The sequence below is a fragment of the Nothoprocta perdicaria genome, unplaced genomic scaffold (assembly GCF_003342845.1).
Source record: "Nothoprocta perdicaria isolate Ctin4 unplaced genomic scaffold, notPer1 scaffold_123, whole genome shotgun sequence".
NCBI lineage: Eukaryota > Metazoa > Chordata > Aves > Tinamiformes > Tinamidae > Nothoprocta > Nothoprocta perdicaria.
In genome coordinates, this window is record NW_020454350.1 from 2,228,973 (window position 1) to 2,253,834 (window position 24,862).

The 24,862-nt window shown below is 45.5% G+C and overlaps 1 protein-coding gene across 3 annotated transcripts in view; it reads left to right on the forward strand.

Moving 5' to 3' along the window:
- NCOA7 (nuclear receptor coactivator 7) overlaps nt 1-23,569 on the forward strand; it is a 79,861-nt gene extending 56,292 nt beyond the window's left edge. For 2 of the 3 annotated variants that reach the window (XM_026054574.1, XM_026054576.1), the window contains exons 4-16: nt 562-641; nt 1,647-1,754; nt 3,145-3,243; nt 3,994-4,119; nt 6,389-6,573; nt 7,352-8,415; nt 9,737-9,905; nt 14,984-15,131; nt 19,065-19,190; nt 19,528-19,680; nt 20,194-20,289; nt 21,003-21,076; nt 21,829-23,569. In XM_026054574.1, coding sequence (XP_025910359.1) covers nt 562-641; nt 1,647-1,754; nt 3,145-3,243; nt 3,994-4,119; nt 6,389-6,573; nt 7,352-8,415; nt 9,737-9,905; nt 14,984-15,131; nt 19,065-19,190; nt 19,528-19,680; nt 20,194-20,289; nt 21,003-21,076; nt 21,829-21,964 — 2,564 coding nt within the window. In that variant the 3' untranslated portion in view covers nt 21,965-23,569. The remainder of the gene's footprint in view (nt 1-561; nt 642-1,646; nt 1,755-3,144; nt 3,244-3,993; nt 4,120-6,388; nt 6,574-7,351; nt 8,416-9,736; nt 9,906-14,983; nt 15,132-19,064; nt 19,191-19,527; nt 19,681-20,193; nt 20,290-21,002; nt 21,077-21,828) is intronic. The other variant, XM_026054577.1, reaches the window with a different exon arrangement.
- The last annotated feature ends 1,293 nt before the right edge of the window (nt 23,570-24,862 follow it).

Below are 24,862 nucleotides of genomic sequence, written 5' to 3' on the forward strand. Positions count from 1 at the left end.
CGTCCTGCCCGTGCGGTGCCGGAGCCGCTCGCACCCTCTCTGTGTGGTGCCGGAGCCGCTCGCGCCCTGCCCGTGCGGTGCCGGAGCCGCTCGCGCCCTGCCCGTGCGGTGCCGGAGCTGCTCGCGCCCTGCCCGTGCGGTGCCGGAGCCGCTCGCGCCCTGTCCATGCGGTGCCGGAGCCGCTCGCACCCTCTCCGTGTGGTGCCGGCCCACGCGCTGGCTCCTGTGCGGGCTCTGACGGCTCCTGGTCACAGCCGGCGCCTGCTGGAGCGGCCGGAACGCAGCGAGCTGGGAGCCAGACATGGAAACAGGTCGGGAGCGATGCAGGAGCGGGTGGCAATTGTCATTGCCAGGTTTCTGAGTGGCTGTTAGATCTGCAGCACTTGATGACGTTTGGCTTGTCCTGTGATGCACCTGCAGGGCCTAATATGTATTTTTGACCTGTCTTCCTGTTCCTGTTCACAGATGCAGTTAGCACATCCTGTGAGTCTCCTTCGAAACGTGCTGATGAACAAATGTATTGAAAGTCAGTAACTTGAATGATGTTTTTTTCCTCTCTAGATGACAATCAAAACAAAACCAATGAAAAGAAGGAGAAGAAAATGGTTTCCCAGAAACCCCATGGCACCATAGAATACACTGTAAGTATTGGTGTGCGGCTTGGTCATTTCTGTGTTTAGAAAGTGAGGTTGTTGAGCTTGGGAGCTCAAATGGCACCAAACTGAAAATGCCAAGTGAAAGTTCACTGTAACTTGCGTGTATCTTGGTAGAGATTGCTCCAGATATCCTTGCGTGAGGAGAGAGGCTGAAACCCAGAACCACTAGTCAGCCTGGCTGGTCTGCTTATCCTCACGATGGCTTCTCCTAGCTTTACTTCTGCAACATGGCCCCTTAATAGACTAATTACTAATTGCCTATTTTTTTCCCTTCCCTGAGGAAGACTCCTCTTCCATAGGGTTGCTTGGGATGGCTGCTCTTTGCAATGTGCTGACCCCTGACGTGGTTGAGAGACACCCATCTCTACACAGAAGCACCGCAAGCAGATCCTGCCCCACAMCACCGAGGACTGGCTCTGTGCAGAGGGAACCACAGAACCAGATAGACGGTTCCTTAGGGTTGGAAGGGACCTCTAGAGATCATCTAGCCCAGTCCTCTGCCCACGCAGGCACAGGGCAYGGGGCACAGGRYKGCATCCAGGCGGGTTTGGGAGATCTCCGGAGAAGGAGACTCCACAGCTCCCTGGGCAGCCTGTGCCATSGAGAGGGCCACTCGAGGGGTGTCCGGAGCACCCGGGAGCAGAGCAGGGACKGTTGTGACAGGACCTGAACTCAGGAACAGGCAATGGGCTTTCCCACGCAGGGCTCCGTGCTCTGCCGATTCCAGGACACTGCGGCTAAGATTTATAGCAAAATGAGAGGGAAATCTCTAGCACATTTGTGCTCTGTTTACTGTATAGCATGAGAGATTATTTTTTTTTCCTTGATATTGACTTACCACATATTTTCCACGGAAAAATATGTCTGCTAAACAGGAGATGAGTTATATTATCCAATCTACTGCCTGGAAACTGTCCATGAGATAGTTTTAGTTCAGCTGCTGTGCTGTATAAAGTCACTACCATATCTTAAGCTTCAACTCTTTTTCAGGCTGGAAATCAGGACACTATAAACAGCATAGCAYTAAAGTTCAACATCACGCCAAACAAGCTTGTGGAACTCAATAAACTTTTTACACACACGATTGTTCCAGGACAGGTAAATCTCTTAYAGTTTTTAATACCTGAAACCTGATTGTTTGCTCTGTATCTGAAGACATTTACTGCTTTACAGTAATTTAAATCTCTCAAATGGAAACTCACTKGGTCCTTCCCCGGGCAGAGGTGGAGTGGGGAGGTGGAATGGGACTTTGTTATYGCTCTGGCTGTTTTTTGTTATCTATTTGCTGTCACAAAAGCTTTAAGATTACTCAGAAGCTCAAGAGGAATGTATCTGTTGCAAGAGAGCTGCTTCCTTGAAAAGCCTACGTAAATGCTGGCTAATGCATTAAAGGGTTAGACACAGTAATTGAAACATCTCTTTGGCTTTTATATTAGAGGCAGTTGCCTGTAAGATGAGAATAGATGGATACGTGATGGACTCTTGGAGAGATTCAAGTAATGGAAATAGGAGGGCTAACACCTGGTTTATAATGAGCAGATCTCTGTTCTGATCCAGAGACAGGCAAMGGCTGAACTGTGCTAGTTCACAGAATCACAGACTCACAGGATGGCTGAGGTTGGAAGGGACCTCTAGGGATCATCTAGTCCAACCCCCTGCTCCAGCAGGGACACCCGGAACACGGGGCACAGGGCGGCAGCCAGGCGAGTTGGGAAGACATCCAGAGAAGGAGAGTTTTTAGTTTTAGTTTGCACGTGGGCAAGCTGAGCTGGGGTCACTTGCCTAAATTCGTGCAGGAGGCAAAGGCTGGGATAAACTGTATTTTTCTTTCACTGCGTTTAGTTTAAAACACACTGTCTTTTTTTTGTTGTTTGTTTTCTTAAACTTCAGGTGTGTTTTCTTTGGAATGTCCAAGGCTGTACTGCAAGTGAAAAACTGGGGCATCTGCTGTTATAGATTATAAAAAAGCCAAACAAAGCATTAGATTTTTGTAGGAATCCGTCTGTACTAATGTAAGAGCTTCTTGAAATTAAGTACAAAATGCTAAAATAGTGCATTTGGAAACAGGCAGCCTGGAGTGAAGCAGTGAAGCTGCTAGGGCTAAAAATCCTGCTCCCTGTTCAAGAAGAGCTGGATCTTTTTTTTATTTTTATTTTTTTTAATTTTATTTATTTATTTATTTATTTATTTGCTGTTACAAGTTAGTGAAAGTTAGTGCAGAAGCTTGGAATGTAACCTAGGAAAAAAAGGAGGTTCTTGCCCAGGGGAAAATACTTTGTTTTCTTGCGTGTGCTGCCACAGAATGTAGACCAAGGCTCTGTGGTGGGATCTGCGTTTGCTCCGTGGCTGGTGACGGAGGACCCAGAGCAGGGAGCTGCTGAGCAGCGCGGTGCAGCCAGGAGCGACGGGTGCTGGGTCGTCTCTGTAGTGGAACGTGAGTGGTGGGCTCTTTGCCACCTAAGGGTGTGTTTTTTTCTTTTTCTTTCAGATTCTCTTTGTGCCAGAAGCAAGTGCTGGGAGGCTGTCCTTCAGCCCTGCTGCTCCCGTTTCTCCTTCGTCGTCAGACGCTGAATATGATAAACTGCCTGTAAGTGAAATACCCGTTCACTCATCTTACACTTTCAAAATAATTTGGTCTGATTTTGAAGCAGTGATTCAGGGCTGTGTAAATAACTGCTTGTGAGATTACCATTCATAGGTAATGTTTTTAATATTGATCAATATTTTTTAATATTGATCAGCTTTAATGAGCTGTAGTGACAAATTTGCCATTGCTTGAAATAGCTGAAACGAAGGGCTCTGTCCGCTCATGGAAACTTAGTTGAACTGGGCCCAGCGTGCCCCAGAACTTAAAAAGAAGTAGCCTGTTGTTTCTAATGCACAGAAAGTGGGACGCGGCGTGCATTTAGTGCTTCCCCCTGGAGATTTATTTCTCTGTGGGGAAACATGGAGCGTGCATGGGAATACGGAGGGCGCTGCTGTCCTGCTGTGGGGCTGCGCTCCGTGACGGGGGCTTCGTGTGGGGCGCGTGGCGGGACTGGCCTCACCTCGTCCCACGCAAGTGCCTAATGGGACAACCCCATGGTGCCGAGTTGCCTCAGGATTTCTGGGTTTTGTTTGTGTATTTGTTGCATGTTATTTTTATGGAGGATTTTTGATAATGTTTCAAGTTTTTCTTCCACACAGGCTATTGCATGAAGTGTACGTGCCTGACCGTAACTTTTTCTCCTTAAGCAAAAGGAAAACAGTTGCTAGAGGTTGTTATTTTAGTTGCTGTAAGCCTAAGGGTATATGACACTGGTCCTGCAACCATACACTGAGGTTTTCCTTTTTTAAGGATGCTGATTTGGCAAGAAAGGCCTTCAAGCCAGTGGAGAGAGTCCTGTCCTCTACGTCAGAAGAGGATGAGCCTGTGGTTGTCAAGTTTTTAAAAATGAATTGTCGCTACTTCACGGATGGCAAGGTGGGTGAAACCTGCTCCCTTGGCCATTGATGGAGATGCCTTAAAAGCAAAATTGGTTTGGGAGAGAGAAGAGTRGCTGGGGAGCCAAACATATGCACATCTGCAAAAAAAGCTATTATTAAGGCAGCTTTGTCTGTCAATACTATACTGGTAAAATGCAGTATTATTTTATTTACTAAGTACTTGTATCTGTCACACAGCTGTTATGGAAGAATACCTTTCTTCTGCCTGTCTTCATTCCCTTAGTGTCCTGCTAGAAGTATCTCCTCCAGAGTGCTTTGCAAGATAATCCTTGCACAGCRAAAACATGCATTTCAGAGCTCGGACGTGTCAGGATTAGTGTCCAGTTCTGTCAAATTGTGCAATGGTTTATAAAATGAGTACATTCCTATCTATTTCATTTATGAGTTTAACCTAAATTTCAACTGTTCCAGAGCAATATTTCCAAATACTTGCATGTTGCACTTGCAAATGAATGTCACGTAACCCCCAGCACAAATATTGCATGGTATGGCTTTTATTTTCTTTTTCTTTTCTATTTTTTTCTTCTTTTCCTTCCTCTGCATGTCCTCTTGTAAGTAATGTTCACACTGGCATTSCAACCCTTAACTGGAAGCAACTTTATTAAAAGTGAAGTCATGGAGCTCGAGCAACCTCCATCTCTTCTAAAGATCACGGAGTTTGTCATCTTGAGCTGTCTGCTTTTATACATCTGCTCTTACTGATTCCCACTGGAGTTAGAGATTTGCATGTTTTGGTTTTCAAGCTCTCTGGAATCTACAGCACTGGAAATGCTAACCACTGTCCTTCAAGTATCTTTTCCCTTTGTTTTGTGATCTTCATCCTAAGAAAAATGCACTTARAAGTTTTTGGCTTCTTTCGGCATTGAGTGTGTGCAGCCTGCATTTAAAGCCACTCTGCAATGTTGATAATCTGCTATTCTGTAAAACGTAGCAGAGTCACTTGCTTTCCCACACATGAATCACAGCAGCGCCGTTGCTCTGCTGGACGCTGTTTGCTGGGTCCAAAAGACAGAGGGTTGGTTTTATGGCTTCAGGATGGAAAAAGTCACCTGCAGTCCTGACGGTGAGAAGTGGGACACCTTCTTTTCCTGTGTAGCCAGAATCCATGTCCTTTTTCTTCTTTTTTTTTTTTTTTTTTTTGTGCCTGGATAGAAAGCACAACCTGCTGATGCTTTGCTATCCTGCCTGAACCAAGTGTGTACCTGTGGGAAAAGGCTCTGCGCTTGAATCAGTCTTTTCCATCCAAATACAAACCTGCTAGGCATACATGAGTCATACAGGAGGAGGCATRTGGGAAGTACATGCACACTTTGCTTTATAAAAAGCTTTTTTTCTCCCAGATAAAAAACCTCATGGTCATCTAGCTGCCTGTGCCTTGGCCTTGCACAGGACCTTGGGTGATGAACATTAATGTGATCGGCTGGTGTAGGCTGAGCTGGGTCACCTGTGACTCCTCTCTGGCAGGTCTCGTGGTTAGAGTACGGCTTCAGGGTTGGTTCGGTGAATTTTGCACCACATCTCRGGAGGGAATGTGCACGAACAACAGATTAGAAACCTCATTTGAAAACCTCCAAACACTGTGAGATGTCACAGGTTGAAGTCATGTTGAATAACAGCTGATGCTGCCTCTGACGAAATACATGGCTAGAGCAAATTCTGAAGAATTAAATACAACTTCTGCAGCTGAGTATGATATTTTTAGATCAGTAGCACCASAGAAGTAGCCTAATATTAGGTAAAATCCTATAGAAATGTTCTTTGTCTGTATACCTTGAAGACTAGATCAAAAGGATGTGGAATTTAGAATTATGACCCTGTCATTCCCACAGATAAGGCTGCCACTGAGTGTGCCATAGGCATAAGAATTAACACATCATATGAAGCTGGCCAAAGCCARAGTAAAAGGTTGCTTTATTTTTAACCTACCCTTCCTATCTTGTCTGACATTGATTAACAAACTAAAGCTTTCGCTTTTAGCAGCCAACGCTGGAAGCTGAATAGCTCAGATGTTCTTGCTCTGTGCTTTTTGTGCTTGGTGACTTGGGGAGCCACTAAGAAGTCTGTCTTGACTCTTCTTGCCATGTCTTACCTGATGCAATTGGAAACCAAAATGTTTCATTAGGAAGCACTGCCTCACTTGGGATTGAAAAGGCAGAGAGATTTTTCTGGGCTGGTACCCTAAAAGCCTATACCAAATCATAAATCTCTTGCATGAGATGTGCTAACTCTTAYTTCTTCTCTTTTAGGGTGTAGTTGGAGGAGTCATGATAGTAACTCCAAACAACATCATGTTTGACCCACATAAGTCTGATCCTCTGGTAATTGAGAATGGCTGTGAAGAATATGGGCTCATCTGCCCCATGGAGGAGGTTGTCTCKATAGCTCTCTACAATGATATTTCTCACATGAAGATTAAAGATGCATTGCCATCGTAAGGAGTGTTCTTTTCTGCACTTATGTTTACAAATTGGCATTAAGAGAGAGGGAAATGGGAAAAAAATAAGAGTGAGGTTTAGTATAGGAGGATAAAACATGTCAGAGGAAGAAAATGCAAGCAAAGAAATGAAGGCAAACTGGTGCTGTTCTTCCTTTAAAAAAATAAATCTGGGGCAGTAAAAGAGAATTAAGTCATTAACAAGAAAAGCAAAATGTGGAGATGATCAATAAAAACGAGTGCTGAAAAGCGATGGTGGCAGGATAGGCGTGTGTGCTCTCTGATCTCTAGGATTATTTCATGGGGAAATTCTGCTGAAATTTTCATAGTTTCAGTGGGAGTGAGGCCTGTTASATTTGGACCCTGCTTTGTGCTGTTGGGACGGTACTGAGAGCCTCGTGACAAAGTTTGAGTGTAGGAGCAGGTAGTTGAGTTGCCATTTTCAGGGCTCACAGAAATGCCAGTSTGTAGACCGTGGTTTTCGGTTACTGAATTTCTGATGATTTGCACATTGTTCCTACATATGTACCATTTCTTCACCTGGATGGCCAGCTCTGCAGAACGGCACCTCCTGCATTTTTATCTGTTGTTTGTTTTTCATTTTCTTTTTAAATGTCACTTATTTCCATCGATGTATTTTTATTTTGGAGAAAATGTTTTTAGTTGAGTTTCAGAGCTTAAGTTAAGTTGATGTATTATTTATGTTTGTTTTCCATTTTGTTTGTTTTCCATTTTGCTTTTAACATCCCATGTACATCCGCATTTTCCCTGACAGTGACATACCAAAGGATCTTTGTCCTCTGTACAGGCCAGGAGAATGGGAAGACCTTTCATCTGAGAAAGATATCAATCCTTTCAGCAAATTCAAATCCCTGAGCAAGGAGAAGAGGCAGCAGAATGGCATTTCATCCACTGCTCTGGGTGCCAAACAAATAAAGCCTTTGGATACAGAAAAGTCTGCTGATTTTGAAGTTCTTCAGTCTTCTGAGAGTACGGGCTCAATCAAGTCAAGATCATTGGAGTTTTCCAACAACATCACTGCCACTGAGCATCTGGAGAAGTCTGCTGCAGAGCCACATGCCAAGGAGCTTTCTGGGGAAAAGAACGTGTCAGACATCAAAACCAAAGAGAAGTCCCTCCTGGGAGGAGGAGAGGATGATTTCATTGAGCTGGAGGAGACGTCATCTTGTGTGGACAGAGGGTTGAACAGCAAAAGCTCAGTAATGGAAGGACTCCCTGACCCCAGGGAGTTGGGGAGAACGAAGCAGCAGGTAACCAAACCCACCACAGAAGTCCAGGAGCACTTGACAGTTGATTCCTTGGAAAAAAAGGACAGTATTGAACCCAAAGCTGACTTAGACTTAGAGCTCTGTGAGAAGCAAGATGTTATTCCAGAAGTAAACAAATGTGTCAGTTCCCCAACAGGTAAGGTGGAGACTGCATTGGACACTAAGAAAGAGCTAGAGAAAGATAAACTGATTGAATTTTACCTCAATAAGGATGGGAATGGGTCTCAGTCATCTGAAGACTTGTACAAGGCTGAAATCCGGAAAGGTGAAAACAATAAAGCAATTGGCATAGACCTTACACTTAGCAGTTCGAAGTCCCAGGCTACTGAAGTCCATACAGTTAAAAGTATGGAGCTTGAATCCTGCTGTTTTGAAAGGAAAGCACCTTCACTAGAAGTCAGCTCAGCAGCAGCAGAGAACAAGGATCTGAAAGAGTCTGTGGGCTCTTCGTTAGTACCAGCTGTAGACAAGACCTGCCAAGAAACACAGATAGACAATCAATCAGAAATCAGACTGTGGCTGCTGCAGAAAATTCAAGTGCCAATTGAAGGTAGGTCTCTGGTTATCCCTGTTTCCTCTGAGAGGTGACCAACRTTATGATGGTAACCTTGAAATTGGTCCTTGTGCTCTAAGGTTCGTCTTTCTGTGATACATGGTCCTTTTTTACTCTCGTAAAAATATATGTATTTATATAAACTCTCTCTATATTTTTGTATTTTCTACTGTTTAGAAGAAAAAAGGTCTTAACTTAGACTTTTTAGAAGAAAAAAAGTCTTAAGCTTCTAGCTTGACAAGTAACTTGCCTGCTTCATATTTAGTGATGACTGATTGTGGGTGCTTGCCCTRGGTGTGCTGCTTTTAAGAAGGACAATAAAATGTCATCCAGTTGCAGTATTGATAGGAACATCTGACCCAGGAATTTTTACCTGGTGTTGGTTGATTCTGTTTCTTCAGTGAAGTCAGTCTGTTTCTTTCTGAGAGCTGAAGTCCAGAGCAGTACACTGCTCTAAAGGGAACTCCAAAGTATTCTTACCTACATTTTTGTGCTATGGATGTTCCCAAAGAAGCAGTAAATAGGCTTCTGTGTAGAGTCTCACGTGACTGACCCGTGATGGGTTTTGGGGTTCTTACAGTTAAAATTCAGGGTGTTGCTGGAAAACATGCAACAGAACGAAATCTCAGTTCAGACACCCGCTCACATGGTGCTGTTTCTGCCAGGAGCCTCTGGGTGCCCCCGCTGATGCTCCTCTGMTGCTGGCTCAGTGAGCCAGCCAGCTCAGGGCCCTCATTCACACTGCAGTGCGGGACAGTTACGTAGAAGTCTTTACTTTAAGAACAGTTTATCTTCAAGTGGGTTTTCTCCTCTTTTGGGAGGGGTTTATGTCTTGCTGGTGGTGTCTGCTGATCTTTCCCCATGTGGGGGGAAAAAGACGGCAGCGTGCATTCCCCTGAAGCGACGCTTGCCACGTTCGGGGTGACGGGGGCTGTAGTTAATGGGGACTCCTGGTGGCAGCGGCAGCTTGGTGTGAGCCGCTCCTGGCCGGGGGGCAGCCAGGTGGCAGGAGTAGGCCCTGGCACGTCCCCGTGCGCCGCGGCTGCGCGGCGGTGCCTCCGCGGGGTTACAGCCCTCATCGCCCGCCTGGCCGAGAGCGCTGTCCTTAGGCCGCCCTGCAGCCAGGGGGGCCGCAGCCTGCAGCAAAACGGCGCTAAGCTCCATGTACTAAGCTCCCTATTCCTCGGGAGCTGCAGCCCTTGCACCTTCCTGCGGAGTGGTGTGTGGCGCCTGCACGTGGTGCTGCTGCCGCCGCGGGCTCCCCGCCGGAGCTTCCAGCGGCCGCGCACCGAGCGCCTCTGTCGTCTCTCCCGCGCAGACATGCTTCCTTCAAGAGAGGAGAAGAGCAAGACGCCTCCAATGTTCCTGTGCATTAAAGTGGGCAAGCCCATGAGAAAGTCCTTCGCGTCGCAGAGCACTGCTGTGTCCCAGCAGTACAGCAAAAAGATCAAGCAGCCGGAGTACTGGTTCGCTGTTCCTCGGGAAAGGTACGCTGCAGCRCATGGCTTGTCGAAAAGCACCTCGGGCTCATAACATTTGAGTGTATATCCCTTCCTAGAGACAAAKCTCACTTTTCCCCTGTGGCTGAAGGTGTCACACGCAGCCAGGGGGGCAAGGAGTTTTAAAAGGTGCCAGTGCCAAAATTGCTGCCTCACCTGAGCAAAGGACTTGGCGTAACCAGGGGAGCTGCTCCTCACTGAATGGATGTGGCTGCCCCAGCCTTTAGGCCCACATGGGAAATTCATCCCTTCCTTCATGATAAAATACAGTTAGAGGCTTTATGCCATGTATACGTATGAATAATGTATACGTATGTATAATGAGTTTTGATATAACCAAAGCAAGGTGGAAGCCTGTGGTTGTCCAGGTAAATCCCACACTGAATTTCTCTAGCTGCAAGGAATCAAATTCCTGGCCCTTCTCTGTCAGGGGAAGGCTTTCTTTCCTTTCCCTTCCCTTCCCATACTTTCCCTTTCTGGAATGGAAAGTATMTTAGAGCAACTCTTGGGTCTGACCTCTAGGAAAATCAGTGATCATAGTTCTGACGTTAGTCTGAACTTGTGATAATTCGGTGGCATCCCGTTAACGTGCAGTCAGTTTTCATCTATGTCTTTTTTTCATGTTAAAAAATTCAGATTATTTCTCTTTGTKTGCTTATTTTCAGTTTGTTCCCCGTGGTGGGAGATTATACGCTTATTCCTTCTGTTTCCCAAGTGTTGAGCAGATGAGCGGTGTGGAAGCTGAATGGCAGGGGAGGCTGGGAGGGTTAGTCCAGCTGGGACAGCTGCATCTGGGAAGCTGCATCTTCGTGGATACATGTGTTGTGCTTAATAAAGCTTCAGTGGTAAAGACAGTGAGATTAGATGCTTTTGGTACTTTTCATATATATATATCTATTTTAACAGCATGGAGGTGCATGAAAAAGCCCCAGAGCAGAGAGCAGGGATTTAGGATKTGACCCATTCTTTCATTTCATTACAAGATGTATCTTTCTGCAAGAAGTCAGTTAAGTTTAGTTTAAACTCTGCGATACATCACGAGATGAAATGTTCAGCTTSCTTCCCGCTGGTAATAGGACTTCTACCAGAAATCACAGGGTTATCGGTTCTCCATCCTGGGAAAGCTAAAGCCACGGACAGCAGCTGTGGACAGCAGCTATGGACAGCTGCCCGCTTGTGACAGCTTTGCAGCGTCTTCTTGAGACAGTCCATCAAAGTACTTACCATGTCTATAAGCAGTCCATTAAAATTCTGCAAAGCAATGCAGGTTGTATTCACGTAGAAAAGTATCAGACTAACTCCTCTCYCATTGACCATAAAGCGCCTTTCTGCCCGGTGCAGAAAGGGGCTTCTGGAACTGTTTACTATCTTTGTATCTGTGTATGTATGTGTGTGTGTRTATATATATATACACATATATATATATGTGTATATATTATATATATATATATATAATTATTTTATATATATAATTAATTTATATATATATATTATTTTATAATTATATATATATACACATATGTGTGTGTGTATATATGTATGTGTGTGTGTGTGTATATATACACACACACATACACACACACACATAGAAGGAAGGAAACTGTGAATATCCATAATCCATATCTGTAATCTGTAACATTAGTTGCACCTTGCTCTGGTTTCCTTTGACTGCATCTCTCGCTGTGGGTAGGGTTGCTCCCTGTGCTGCCAAGGGAGCTGCCTCAGGCAGCTGCGGCAGCGGCTGCGTCTCCAGCCCGGGCCCGCAGCGGCCGCCCCCAGCAGAGCCGCTGCCCCTGGGTCAGCAGCCCGGTGCTCCCATGGCCTTGGCAGGCTGCGGTAACCTTGCRAGGGGGAGGAGGAGTTCTCCTCCTTTAAAAAGTATGTGTGCTTGTATATCTTTGTAATGGAGGGCTTTGAAARCATTAATGCAGGAAGGAAACTGTTGGACTTCTTTTTTTTTTTCAAGGCTGTTAGTGTATCTTGGATCTTGTTTCCGTGTGCCTGCTGCTGCCCCAGTGCTCCTTTCTGAGGAGGGCTCCGTCTGAGCGCGGCCTCAGCAGGTCGCTGCCAGCCCCGAGCGCTGGGTTAATGAGTGTCCCGGGGCGCTCCAGCTGCGGGAGCAGGGCCCTTGGGCACGGGATGGGCCCAGATTCGCATCAGCGGCCGCCCCATATAGTGACTGCTGCCCTATGCACAGGGCAGCGTCTGGTCAGGGTCGCTGGAGCAGGGAGACGCGCGTGCTGTTGGACAGCGATGCAGAGGCCCGTCCTTTTGCTGCAAAGTCTTGCAAGGGGTGCAGCTCACAGTGTGGGAGGGTACGCTTGAGAGTGCTTTTACTRCTTGAATTTGTGTTTAAGGGTATTTACGTAGACTTTCTATTTTAATTCTTTTGGAGTAGAGATGGGTTGGCCGTTGTGTCACATGGAGATTTCCTAAAGGTCTTACAGGGAGACTAGCACAGGATTGTTTTGTTTGGAAAAGCGTGTCCTGACAGAATTTCCTTATTTTAGCACTGACTGGTTCCTCCACCGAGAACCAAGTCTTGTCCATTTTCTCTAATATAAACTTAGTTAGTAGATTTGTTTTATAAATGTCTGTTTTGCACTGATACTGATATAAAAGATCGTGCTGCTGAGAGGGCATGAGTCCTGTGGAATGCACGTGGTTGAGGGAGCAGGGGCATTCTCGAGGCGGGGATATGAGGAGGGTTTGAGCTTTACTTCCCCTTTTTCCAGCCACGGTTTCCAGTCCAGGTTGTTGGCCAGGCCTGGGGAGCTCTTGCTGCCCTTTCTCTTGGTGCTGTAACCCTGGTTGGGCGGCATCAGGCCAGGGGCGCGCGGGCTGCAGCCGAGTGCGGCTGTGCTGAGGTCTGACAGGACCTGGAGCCGGCGTAGCCGGAGTCTGTCCGCCCACCCGTCTGTCCGTCTGTCCATCCGTGCTGCCGCTGCGCGTGGGGTGACGCGTCGAGGGCTGCTGGTTCGGGTGTTGCTGATGCTTGGCCACCCCTCCCCACGCTCTTATGGAATGGGGTAAGTAGCACTAAGCCCTAAGGTGCTTCGGTTTAGACTCCTTGTGAATTACTCTTAAGTGCTCTGTGGCTCCTGATAAGCAGGATCTCGAGCTGCACAGGCGGAACATAAGGAAAACCTGTCTGCGTGTATAGCTCGCTGCCTGTATGCAGCCCTTGTTCGGGAAGGATTGTCATTATATCATCGGGGCTGACCTCTTGGTACTGAAGCTGTAAAGATCACAGGACTCCTGCTTTGCTGCCAGGAGCTGCGGTTGAACTAGAGCCTTTGTACATGCGCTGTGCAGCCCCACGGCCCCACAGCCCCACGGAGCTGGGGTAGCCCCAGGCTCGCCGGTGACGGCCCCGTGTCGCGGAGTTATGAAGAACCTGGAGCCTCCCCTGCCGTGTGGCACCTTCTGGTTTAAAGGACGTTTTTTATGAGAAAAACATCGTGTGCAGTTGTCTGATATGTGTCCCTGGTGGTTGCTTCTGCTGTTCGGAAGCAGCCTGCTTCAGTGCCCTGTGCATCTAGCCTGTGCATCTACTAAATGCACTGCTGTGCATCTACTCTGTGTTGTTCTGGCTTCCGGGCCMTGGATGTGGTTATAACTACTACCAGGATTCAGTTCCTCCTGTAGCTGTAACCTGAACAGCTCTTTTTGCCTCCTGACCTGATTTAGGGGGGAAAAAAAGAAAGTTCTGTGCCCTCTGTGTTTTGCTATGAACTTGTTTGTAACCACATTTCCTTCCCATCTAACCTGACAGTTTATGTCTTTTTTCCCATTTTTGTTAATAGGATTTCTTGTTGCTGTTGAAGTTTCTCAGTCACTGTGTTTGTTTCAAAAATTATCTCTTTTTTTTTTTGCAATTTAGTAATTTAGAAATATCACTGTAATGTAATGTTAAAATTATATGAGAAATGGTGCCCTTTCAGAATCATCATTTCTGCAGTCACCTGTTTTTCAGTTTATGCTGGTGCTTCTTTCCTGCTGTGTCTGGGTTTGTTCCGTTTCTGCCCTCAGCAACGGGAATGTTGGTCACGGATTCCTGGATGTGCTGAACGTGCGCAGTTTGGAGGGGCAGGACAGGCGAGGAGTGATAGTGCCGAGCTTATTCCTGAGAATCTAACACAGTGTTTTAAGATCTCTTGTGCGTATACTGTAAGCCCAAGTCACTTGAAATACAGGTGGAAAACATCACCTAGGAGTCTGTAAGATTTTACTTGTTTTGTATTTATCAAAGAATTGCCAGGCATTTTTTTCTGGTRCATAACTGGGGAAAGATCCAGCGTCATAAGCCCTTGCTGCCTTTCTACCTGCTCTTTTAATTAGGATTTGACGTTTTCCAGCAATTCACCTTTGTGTACAGGGGACTCACCAGTATATTCTGTTGGAAATTGCRTGTGTTTGATTCAATATTTAGTGTATATGTTGAGTTTCAAGGAAAACGCTAAACAAATTTCTTCCTTAGAAATTATGTCATTGTTATTTAAGGATGTTGTCAAATAATATCTCTTCCTGTAATGTGATTTAGTGCTGCYTGCTTTTATGGAAATGCATACAGTGCTGCTGTTACAACTGTTGCAACTGTCAGTAACTGATTGCTTTCACAAAGGCAACAGGATGCCAATTGGCTTGTGGTTMATATTCATCAAGAATATGCTTTAGAGGGCCTCTAGAAACATGGTGTGTCTTTTAGTGGTGATATCTGGTGGCTTGTTTTATGCAGGAGGTCAAACTAAGTGATTAAAGGGTGATTTTTCTTTTTTCTTTTTTGATTTTTTTTTTCCTTTTTCGGACTCAATGTGTGTAAGCAGCGCCTAAAAGCAAGGGATCAGACTTGCTAAGACTGCTCCTTGGCAAACGTGGCTGAGCAAGTCCCTTACCATTAGAGCAACAGAGAATAGACATAGCAAATGGGAGGACATTGTGGGGAGGAAAGGCAGAGCGCCGGGCGGTGCCCGGTGGGGCTGTAGAGGGGCCTCTTGCCTGTGTGGCTGGGGTGCTGCGCTCCTGTATCGCTGACCARCTGTCCCTTCCTCCTCCTCTTTCTGCAGGGTAGATCATTTATACACGTTTTTTGTTCAATGGTCGCCAGAAATATATGGGAAAGACGCCAAAGAGCAAGGTTTTGTTGTGGTGGAGAAGGAGGAGCTTGATATGATAGACAATTTCTTCAGTGAGCCCACTACTAAGAGCTGGGAGGTGAGTGCTTCTTGTCATTGTTTTGAGCGTGCTGCATCAGGCACATACCCTTCATCAGGCACCTGTGCTTCGGATGTTTTCCATGATGTTTTCCATGATGTTTGCATGCTTGCTGCCTCATGCAGAAGTACTCTCGAGGCCTCTGGCCCCCTCACAAGGCTGTGCTCCTTTACCTGTGGTGTTCCCTGCTTCCTTCCCRCCCAGAAAGGGCAGGCCAACAGCAGGGAGCTGCCTGGCCTGCATCCAGTGTGAGTTATGTAAATGTACTGGTTRTGCAATGTTAGCCTTTTGGAAAACCAGGTAGGTGCATGTTGTCAGTACTGCTAAACTTGTGCCATACTCACATGTTTAGTAGTAAAACTCACTGTGCATGGACCTGTGAAGGCATAAACTGCTCCACAGGCTCGTGTGTGCTGCCGGGATAGGTCAGTCCGTGGCATTGTGCCTGGCCGTTACTTCTCAGGTGCATACAGCACTACTACTGAAATACTAGTTGCCAAGATGGGTATGTTACAACAGCTATTACTAATGCATCAAGGGGCTTTTGCAGACCCTTTCAGCTACCTGTRTGTGGCTGTTCCTCTCTCTGTCTCTCATATATATAAAGCCTTTAAGACGAAAAGCTTATAAGGAAATAACCCAGCCTGCATGCATGTGACATTGTTATTGTATTTCTGAATTACCATGTATTTGCTGCAATGAAGATACACCGGCAAACTGAAAATAAATCTTCAAATGGAAAATAATTGGCTGACTCTTTTAAAACAGATCTGATTCTTTGTCCTGAACACATCCTTGTTTGCAGAATTATACTGTCAGTGTTTTAAGCGATGTTAAGCAAGTGTGAAATGTGCTCAAATGTGTCATCCTGCTCAAGAACTGAGAGCAGGACTTGTCTTTGGAAACAGGCACAAGATCCCTAACCCTAGATAGCYTTTGTTTTTACCGTTTTGCAGGTTTTGCATGTTGGTGCTGTATGAGCTGCAGAATGAGAAAATGTCCTCGTTCCTCATTTGTTGCAGAGCTGACTGCAGTCGTGTGCAACACTGGCCTTCACTCTTCCCTTGTTATTTGCATAACATCATTTTCTTAATGCACGATCATTTTCTTAATCATAAAAGGAGGGAGGAGGGGCAGTAAGCTGGAGAGCAGAGGTGGGAGAGATCCAGCCACGTGGTGAACGTGTCTCTCWCTGCTTTATTTAAATCTGTGTTAGGAGAAGTAGCAGCTGGGAATGCCTGTAGAGGTGTGTGTGCCTCTCATATGATATTCTGGCTTTCAGAATATACCTTTATTTCAGAATATAACTGGCTTTCAAACTGAAAGTAGGTCTGCAAGGAAGTATCTGTAGGAAGGCCAAATTTGGGCGTGCACATTTCCGAAAGTTTCTCTCTGCCCCCTGGGGAAACGGAAAGTGTGACGGCAGGGGCATAAGGACGGGACCGTGCGGGGCGCACTGCGTTGCCGGCAGCCAGCGCGGCGCTGCCTGCGGACGGGAGCTGCTGCGGCCGAGCGAGGAGCCTGCGGAGCCGCCTGCGGAGCCGCCTGCGGAGCGGCCTGCGGAGCGGCCGCGGCGAGCGGGCCATGGGAGCGCCGCGGGGGCCCCACAGCGTGCGCATCCTGTACTGTGCCCGGCCCGGCCAGGAGCCCTACGTGCAGGTACGGTCACCACGTCCCTCCCTGCGGCACGGCAGGGACCCGGCGCAGCATTTCCCGGGAAAGAGGGAACTCGGCGGTGAATTTTGATTTTCATAGAATCTTCAAGGTTGGAAGGGACCTGTAGGGATCATCTAGTCCAAGCCCCCTGCACACGCAGGGTCACCTAGAGCATTTTCATTGAATATTTCTCTCTGAGGTAGCCTGCTGCTTTGTTTCTCTAGAGGAAAATACTGAAAAATCTTAACAAGGTTTCTTAACTCTGGTTCTGTCATAGCTGGTTCTTTTCATCTGTTTTTGCTTTTGCCTGTGTAGATATCCTGCCTTGCAGATCCTTTTGCTGCAGTTTTTGAATCTGAAGTTGTTTCAAACATGTGCTTCAGTTGTAGTGAAAAGAGCTGCCTTGATAAAGTTTAGACCGAACAGATACTTGTGCAGTGAAGAAGATTAGTTAACTTTCTTCCTTTTAGGTATGAATAAGGGCAATTTAGAATTAATTTGCAATCTGTGATTGTTTTAAATAGATTTTTTGTAGTTGTCCAGTCTGTAAACTCAGTTACATTTTGCTTCAGGTARCTGTTGCTGGTTGATTTAGTGTGATGCTTTTTTTCTTTCTGTTGTCTCGGAAGCCTAGAGAACAGTCTTCTTAGGAGAGTTGGAAACTTCTGATTCAAGCTTGAAAAGAGATTCTCAATCAATTAAAAAAATTAAAATGATGATCTGAGAAAGGAGGAAGGTAAAATCACTCAAGAGTGGAAAAATTACGATAAAAGCATAAAACCCACATCCTTTTCAGCAGTTCTCAGTGGCCTGAATCCTACAGCGCAGTCTTCCCTGAAAGTGGCAGTGTGGTCCTTTGGGTAGCGCAGGTTTCCCTGGTGTCTCGGGTGACGCTGGAGCAGGTGCCCTGCGCCCGGTTGTGCTGCAGGGACAGGGAGCAGCCGGGCAGAGGTGTCCGTGGTGCCCGGGCTCGGGGGCGCCTGCGGTTGGGGTTGCCCGCGGCCCTGGCCTGCGCTGCTGCCCGCCTTGCGCTCCGTCACTGCCCATCAGCACGGGCAGGGTGTGGGTGTCGGTGGCACCCGTTGCTGCCGTCCTTCCGCGGTGTGACCGACACCATCAGGGCTCTGTCCTGTGCGCAGCGACCTCCTCGCAGCTCCGCGTGCTCGTGGCAGCTGAGTCCCCCCTGAGGAGCTGAGGAGTGGGGACTCCTGGGATCTCTCCAGCGGCTTTGCCCTGCTTTGCCTGTGGAGCAGGTTGGTAGGAGCTCCCTGCGCTCTTGGGAGCTGCCCGGGCTGGCCACAGCTTCTGCAGGCTTGAGCAGTGATGCGAAGGGGCCCGTGGTTTGTACAAAGCTGCCCCTCTCTGCGCCGTGGAAATGGCGTGAAGCTCCGTCTGTAGGAGTGGAGGGGGAAGCGGGGCAGGACGCTCCGCAGCCACGAGCCGAGGTTCCCRTCCTCCACGAGCGCCTTGTGGCATCGTGCTCATGCAGGGAGGGTGCTTTCACGTGTCCCAGTTCTCTGGTAGCTGGGCATCTTGGCTGCCCCTTTTCTTTCTCATCAGCCTCACGTCTCCGAGCTCTCTCTGCGTCTCCGTGCTTCCACCGAATCCCGTGTTTGGGCTGGGCGCACAGGAAGGCTGCAGCCTGGGAGCTGCCCTCCTGCCTTAACTGTTCCCACCTGAGAACGTATTTTATAAACAGCTTTACTCTTCCCAGAATGAATACTTTAAAGAACTTATGAATGTAAACTGCGTGCTGAATGCACTGCTCGGTAGCTTTCCTACATGATAAAACTTCCAATACTTACTCAAATTGATTTTCCTTTTTTAAGCTCTTTCATATATGGCTTCTGTTTCAGTTCATATACACAAAAACACGCTCATGTAGGTGAATAAAAACAGAAAAAAAGCTGTCATCCTAACAAAAATGGGAGGTGAATTTTAAAGTTGTTCATATTCTTACTCACTAGCAGCTAGGAAAATAATTAATATACTCAACTTGCTGCTTGCTGAAAATGAGGAAGCCTCTGTGTTAGAAGTGGCTAGGAYAGGAAGCAATTCTGACCACGCTGCCCATGCTGTCTCAAAGACACTTTGCTATTGGAAATTTAACCATGTTCAATTCAGGGTGCCTGTGCTCGATATTTCTATTCCATACAGTGTTTGTGTTTCACAAGGTATGGTAGCTAAGGAGTATGTTGTTTTAAGTCAGTTTTCTCAGTAGAGGATTGACAAAATGAGAGCTGTGCTTTAGGTCCGTGCCTGTTTCTCTTTCCCCAGATCATTACTGTGGAAGAAGCCAAAAGACGAAAGAGCGTTTGCAGTTACTATGAAGAAGAAGACGATGACACTTTACCTGTCCTAAAGCACCACAGTGCCCTCCTGGAGAACATGCACATAGAGCAGGTATGGCCACGAAGAAAGGCCGTTTCCCTGTTTGCTCCTGTGCTCTGTGAGCTGCGTGTGAGCAGGGGCTGATACGGGCGCTTCCTCGCAGCCTGGGAAACGCTTTGTTTGTGGGACGGCCTTGTGCGAGGTTATGTTTCCTTTAGAGCTGGCTTATTTGAAACATTTAGTTTTGCAACTCTGGAGAGTTTGTGTAGTGATGTTGAGATCTCTTGGAGTGCAAGGAGAAGGGGGGCCCTTCCAGTTGACACCAGTGCAGTCGCTAGGGCTCAGAGTACAGAGCTGCGCGCGCCGTTCGGGCCCTGACCGTGTCTCTGCGTGCCTGTGTGTTGGGCAGCTCGCCCGGCGCCTGCCGGCCAGGGTGCAGGGCTACCCGTGGCGGCTGGCGTACAGCACCCTGGAGCACGGCACCAGCCTCAAGACCCTGTACCGCCGATCGGCAGCCCTCGACAGTCCCGTTCTGCTCGTCGTCAAGGACATGGACAACCAGGTAGGCAGCGCGCGGGTTGGCGGGGTCGCACCGGAAGGGCAGCACTGAAGAAAATGAGTGAAGTGCTGGGTTTCTGATTTGTTTAGTTTTGTTTTATTCTCTCTGCTCTCTACTGGTTAAACTAAACTGACAGGCGAGAAAGTATATGAGAACTGGCAGAACTGGAACTCCCGCAGCTTCACAAGAGCAATGAATGCACCTCCTAATAGTGACCACTAAAATAACTTCCTCACATAACTCAGTTAAGCTGGTACAAATGTGCTTCTGAGGAGGTGTAGTCCTCTAGTAGCTCCTGGAGGCCTCATTTCTGTTCTTAAAAGCCTCTTACGAGGCTTTTAAACTTAAAAGGATACAAAAGATTTGCAGGGATGCTTGCTAATCTGACACACTTCCCTTACTAGTTCTCTTAGTGTGAAACACCAGCACCTTTAATCTTCAGAAAGTATGTTGGAAGTTTATCCCTTTTAAATTTTGCATTGCCCTCAAAATAGCTTAATCATTTTATTCTGACAGATATTTGGAGCATATGCTACACATCCTTTCAGGTTTAGTGACCACTACTATGGCACAGGCGAAACATTCCTCTACACATTCAGTCCCAATTTCAAGGTAAGTGATGTGGTCTTTCTCAAATAAGATTTTTTTTTGTTCCAATTCTGAAGCATTTGTAAAAATACAAAGACTGCATATTTAATTTTAGAAGGTTTGTTGATTTATTGATGAATTACCTCATTGTTGCAGTGGAACTGTAAGCAAAAGTTGCTTTAGCGGTTTGGCATGCTTAGTCWGAGAGGGTGCAGACGTTTTAAGGAAATTGAGATGAGAGGGCATAGGAGTAATGAATGGACTGTCAAAAATTAATCTTGGTAAGTAGTGATCGATATCAGGAGTAAGGTTCAACTTCACAGGTGCTTAGGATCACAGTGGCAATAAAGCAGAGATAAGAGTACCTTTGAAATACCCCTTAATGAAAGACACCCCTCCTGTTTGTGGGTATCGAGTACATTGATGCTTTCTTCCTTTCTTTTGGACAAAATAGTTATTGGCTTGGAGGTGCAAGTATACTTTTAAAAAGGATTAGAAAAAAATCATAATTTTAGATTTGTATTGTTTGTTTATTCTCTACTAACTCTTCTTCTTTCCCTTTTGAAAAAATGTATCCAAAAATATCCCCTAAGGAGCTAGTAGTACTCCTCCTCACAATCAAGTATATGTATGTGTGTTTAAATATGTATATTTTTATATATTATATATACATATACATACACACAGACACACACAAAATATATAAGTACACACAGAGTATTTTTCTTCCCCCTCAGGTATTTAAATGGAGTGGCGAGAACACCTACTTCATCAATGGAGACATGAGCTCCCTGGAACTCGGGGGCGGAGGGTGAGTGTTTGCTTYTGAAATCTTGTAGCTGATGTTTTCAGTGAACTCCTTATTACTGTTACAGACAGTTACAGCAATTGCTAAGGCCTAAGGAGAGTAACTGATGTTGGGCAGGGTCTTTTGTTTTGTTTTTAAGTTGAAAAAAAAGCAGATGTTTTGGATAGATACTTGGGTTACCGTTTAAAAGTTTTTCAAGTATATATCTCTTAACGGCGGTTTCGCCATCAGCTTCTCGTGTTTCCCCCCGGGTGTTTATTGAAGTGTCATTTTTCTGCCGTTGTGCAGAACAGTGATACAGGCACTGCTTAATCGGGCCCTCACTCTCCAAGGACAGTGGGTGTGAAACGCMGGGCTGATTTCAGGGCAGGGGCTGCGACCCCAGGCGGCAGCAGCCAGGTCTGGCTTTGCCGACCACCCAGTGCCTCGGGAACACGAGCCCGTGGGCCCGTCACTTACTGCTATAAACCAAAGCAAGGAGGCCGCCTTGCAGGTGCTGTCCCGTTCAGCCTCAGTTCTYCTCAGAATTACCTAAATCTTTCCATGGTGCCCCTCAGGTTGTTTCTAAAGCTTCCAGTCTGCTTGCTCCCGGTGGTTTTGGCTGGGGAGAGGAGAGGTTTTTGTTTAGAAAGTCTTAACAAAGGATGTAAGTGACTAATTATACTGTTAGCCTGAGTAATTAGAGAGATTGCACATGGATGTCGATTTGATTGTTTAATTACAAACTTAAAATTTTCTTCGTATTTCCTTTTTAGTGGCCGGTTTGGTTTATGGTTAGATGCAGATTTGTATCACGGACGAAGCAATTCCTGCAGCACCTTCAATAATGACATCTTATCTAAGAAAGAAGATTTCATAATACAAGACGTGGAAGTATGGACATTTGAATGAATTACTGACTGCCTTAAGGACTGGATCCGTTAGGCACTTAAGCGCTGAAGAGAAGGTGCAGGCTGCCTCACAACGTTACCCGCTTTTTTTTCTCAAGTTGTACTGGAGCATGACTAYGCCAACAAAAGAACATCTGTTGTGAGAGGCAGGAAGAGACAGGACAGTGAATATCAACTTGAGGTGTTTTTTACTTCCTCCTCTCACGCGTCTCCATCGATGATATGTTGCTTATGAAAACATTCACGGTGTATGAGGTGAAAACTTTTCCTGTAACTGTGAAAAAGATACTGTGGGAAAGCTGTAACTATCTAGTACATTCCGTGTATATTTATGTTCAACATATAAATGCGAACCAAAAATAAAAGGTTGCGTTACCAAAATCTACAGCATACTGTTTGCCATGGAAAAAAGTCTGAAGGTGTACACAGCACTTAAGGGAACATGTTTTTAAGGTCTTTTTATTTATTGTTATTGTATAGCTTTTTTTTTTTTTGTAATGCCTGAGTTTTTCTTTTAGGTTTTCAAATATCCATTTGATAAACAGTTGTTATTCAGGTAGGTTTCATATGCGTTGGCATTTATTGCGAATCGATCTATTTGATTTCTGAAGTTAGCTTTTATATTTTCATTTTGTACATGAGATTTGCTTTCCACTTTGCCCTCCTCAGAGGGTGTGTTTTCCGTCAGAGACACGTGAGTGCTTAATCCCGTTTTTCTGTGCCCTGAGGGAAGGGGAGATCATGCTTCCCAGCGGTGCTGTGCCCGATCCTCTGGCAGCGGCAGCCGGAGGGCACAGCAGCACTCACTGAGCGGCCGTCCTGGCCCTGTCCAGGGCACTCACTCAAGCCCTTCCCATGGGAGATGGGTCTCTGTGGCACCACCAAGTCATTCAAAACAAGCCACCCCCCGTGCTTTTTTGAGCCCTTCTTTGGAAATCGAAGGATATCTTTTTTGTTCAGGGGAAAATATCTGGATCTGGAGATGCAGAGAAGAGCGTTGTTTCCCTAACTGTCCGGGTCATGGTGGTGTAATACCTGCTTCTGTAGGAATTAATAAATGATTTTCTTCCCGAGAAAGACTTGAAGCAACAGGCTGCTTTAGGATATGACAGGCAACTAAATATTTTTGTTTTTTGTGAAGTACTTGTCACTTTTTCCTTTCCCCCCCCTCAACACTAAGAAGATGCTGTGTTATAAAGCTAGGCTGAACTCTAAAACAGGTCAGTGCTGTGGAAGTTTCAGCATCTAGGGAAAAATGTAACTGAAGCTCGTTTTCTGAAGCATTCTGCTTTGCAATTAAGCTATAGTTTAAACAAATGTTGAAACAATTCCAAGCCTGCCAATATAGACTTTCTAGCAGCACTAGGATGTTTTGTCCTACCCTTAAAACCCAGAGCATCGTTGTCCTGAAAAAGGCAGGTTGTAGAAATGGCAACATGCTTCCTTTAAGCAGTACTGCCTAATTTTGGGATATTAGTAATTGAGTAATACAACTCAATTTAGTTCCTGCTTTTCCCCTTTGGAATATATTCAAAAATAGTAAAAAAGATGAGCAGTTTTCTTTCAAGAACAACAACAAATCTTAATCCTGCGTAGAAATTTCACAGCCTAAAGCCAATGCTATACAGTAAGTGTGTATCACGCTGCACGTGGGCTTCTCACACTTTCCTTCCCGGTGGTCTGATACAGCCGTGAATACAGTTCTTATTGGCAATGCTGTAAAGTGTTTTGGAGGTTGCTAGCAGCATAATGCTTTGAAGATACCAGGGATATCTAATGCTGTTTGCTCTTTCTATTGGTGGCACACCACTTCCCAGTTCAAAAAAAAAAAAAAAAAAAAGAATAAAAAAAAAAMCCACCATCACCATGCTCACATTTTACATGCGTTTCACTCGTTACCTACACCTTATTCCCTCATATTATATTTGTCAGAGGATATCTAAACGCTGTGTTCTATATTCAAAACAGTGTTGTTCAATCAAAATTCTGTGACCCTTGAAACTATGAATATTGAATATATGTAATGCAGTGCTATCACAATATTTTCAATAAAGGAATTTATGCATTCAGAAACTCAATGTATGTCTTCTCCTTTATTCAATCTTCAGTACATTTTAAAGATAAAAGAATATGGCTCAAACTACAGATTATGCAAACAGAAGTACTTAAGTTTCCTCAAAAAAACTTCTACCAATCTCCTGGAAAAAAATGGCTCTTTCTTTTTTTAATGATACCACATCTCTTAATATAGGCCTGTATTTGTGTTCACTCAAAGGCTGTGCTAAAGGGCTCAGAAGTACCAGTTACCACATTCTAGCTGAACAGTCAGTTAATAATTCTCATCAAACTGTGATTGTTTGCCTCTACCACCTGTAGAGAATTACATGTTTCTTCATCTTTTTTGAACATGCTTTGACCAGCATGTTCCAAGTCAAGCATCTCCGTAAATGTTCTTTTGATGTGTGCCCTTTTATATATTCTTAAGCTGTTGTGTATTTTTGTTGAAGTAACACAAAACATACAACCTAAAACTAAAGCTGAGTAGCTTCTTAATTCATTTATTGTGGACAGATGTAGAATTAAGAAAACCAACAAAATCTGATTAATAAGGAAATAACTAAAAATTTCAGAACACTATCAGGTATTTGAAGTGTAGTAGTGGTATGAACCATTACCAAAATGGAAGCTGTGAGAATAATTATGGTCACTAATAATTTTCCTCTCAGAGAGGGAGTTCTTTTAGAAGTACATCAAACCTATGAACTTTGCTGGTACTCAGATGAAGATTTCTCATTCTGGACTATGTGGAAGGCTCATTAATAGTAAGGCTGGTAAATGCCAAGTAAAGCACTAATTTTTGATGCTGGTTTCAGTGCTTTTTTTTTTTTTTTTTTTTTTT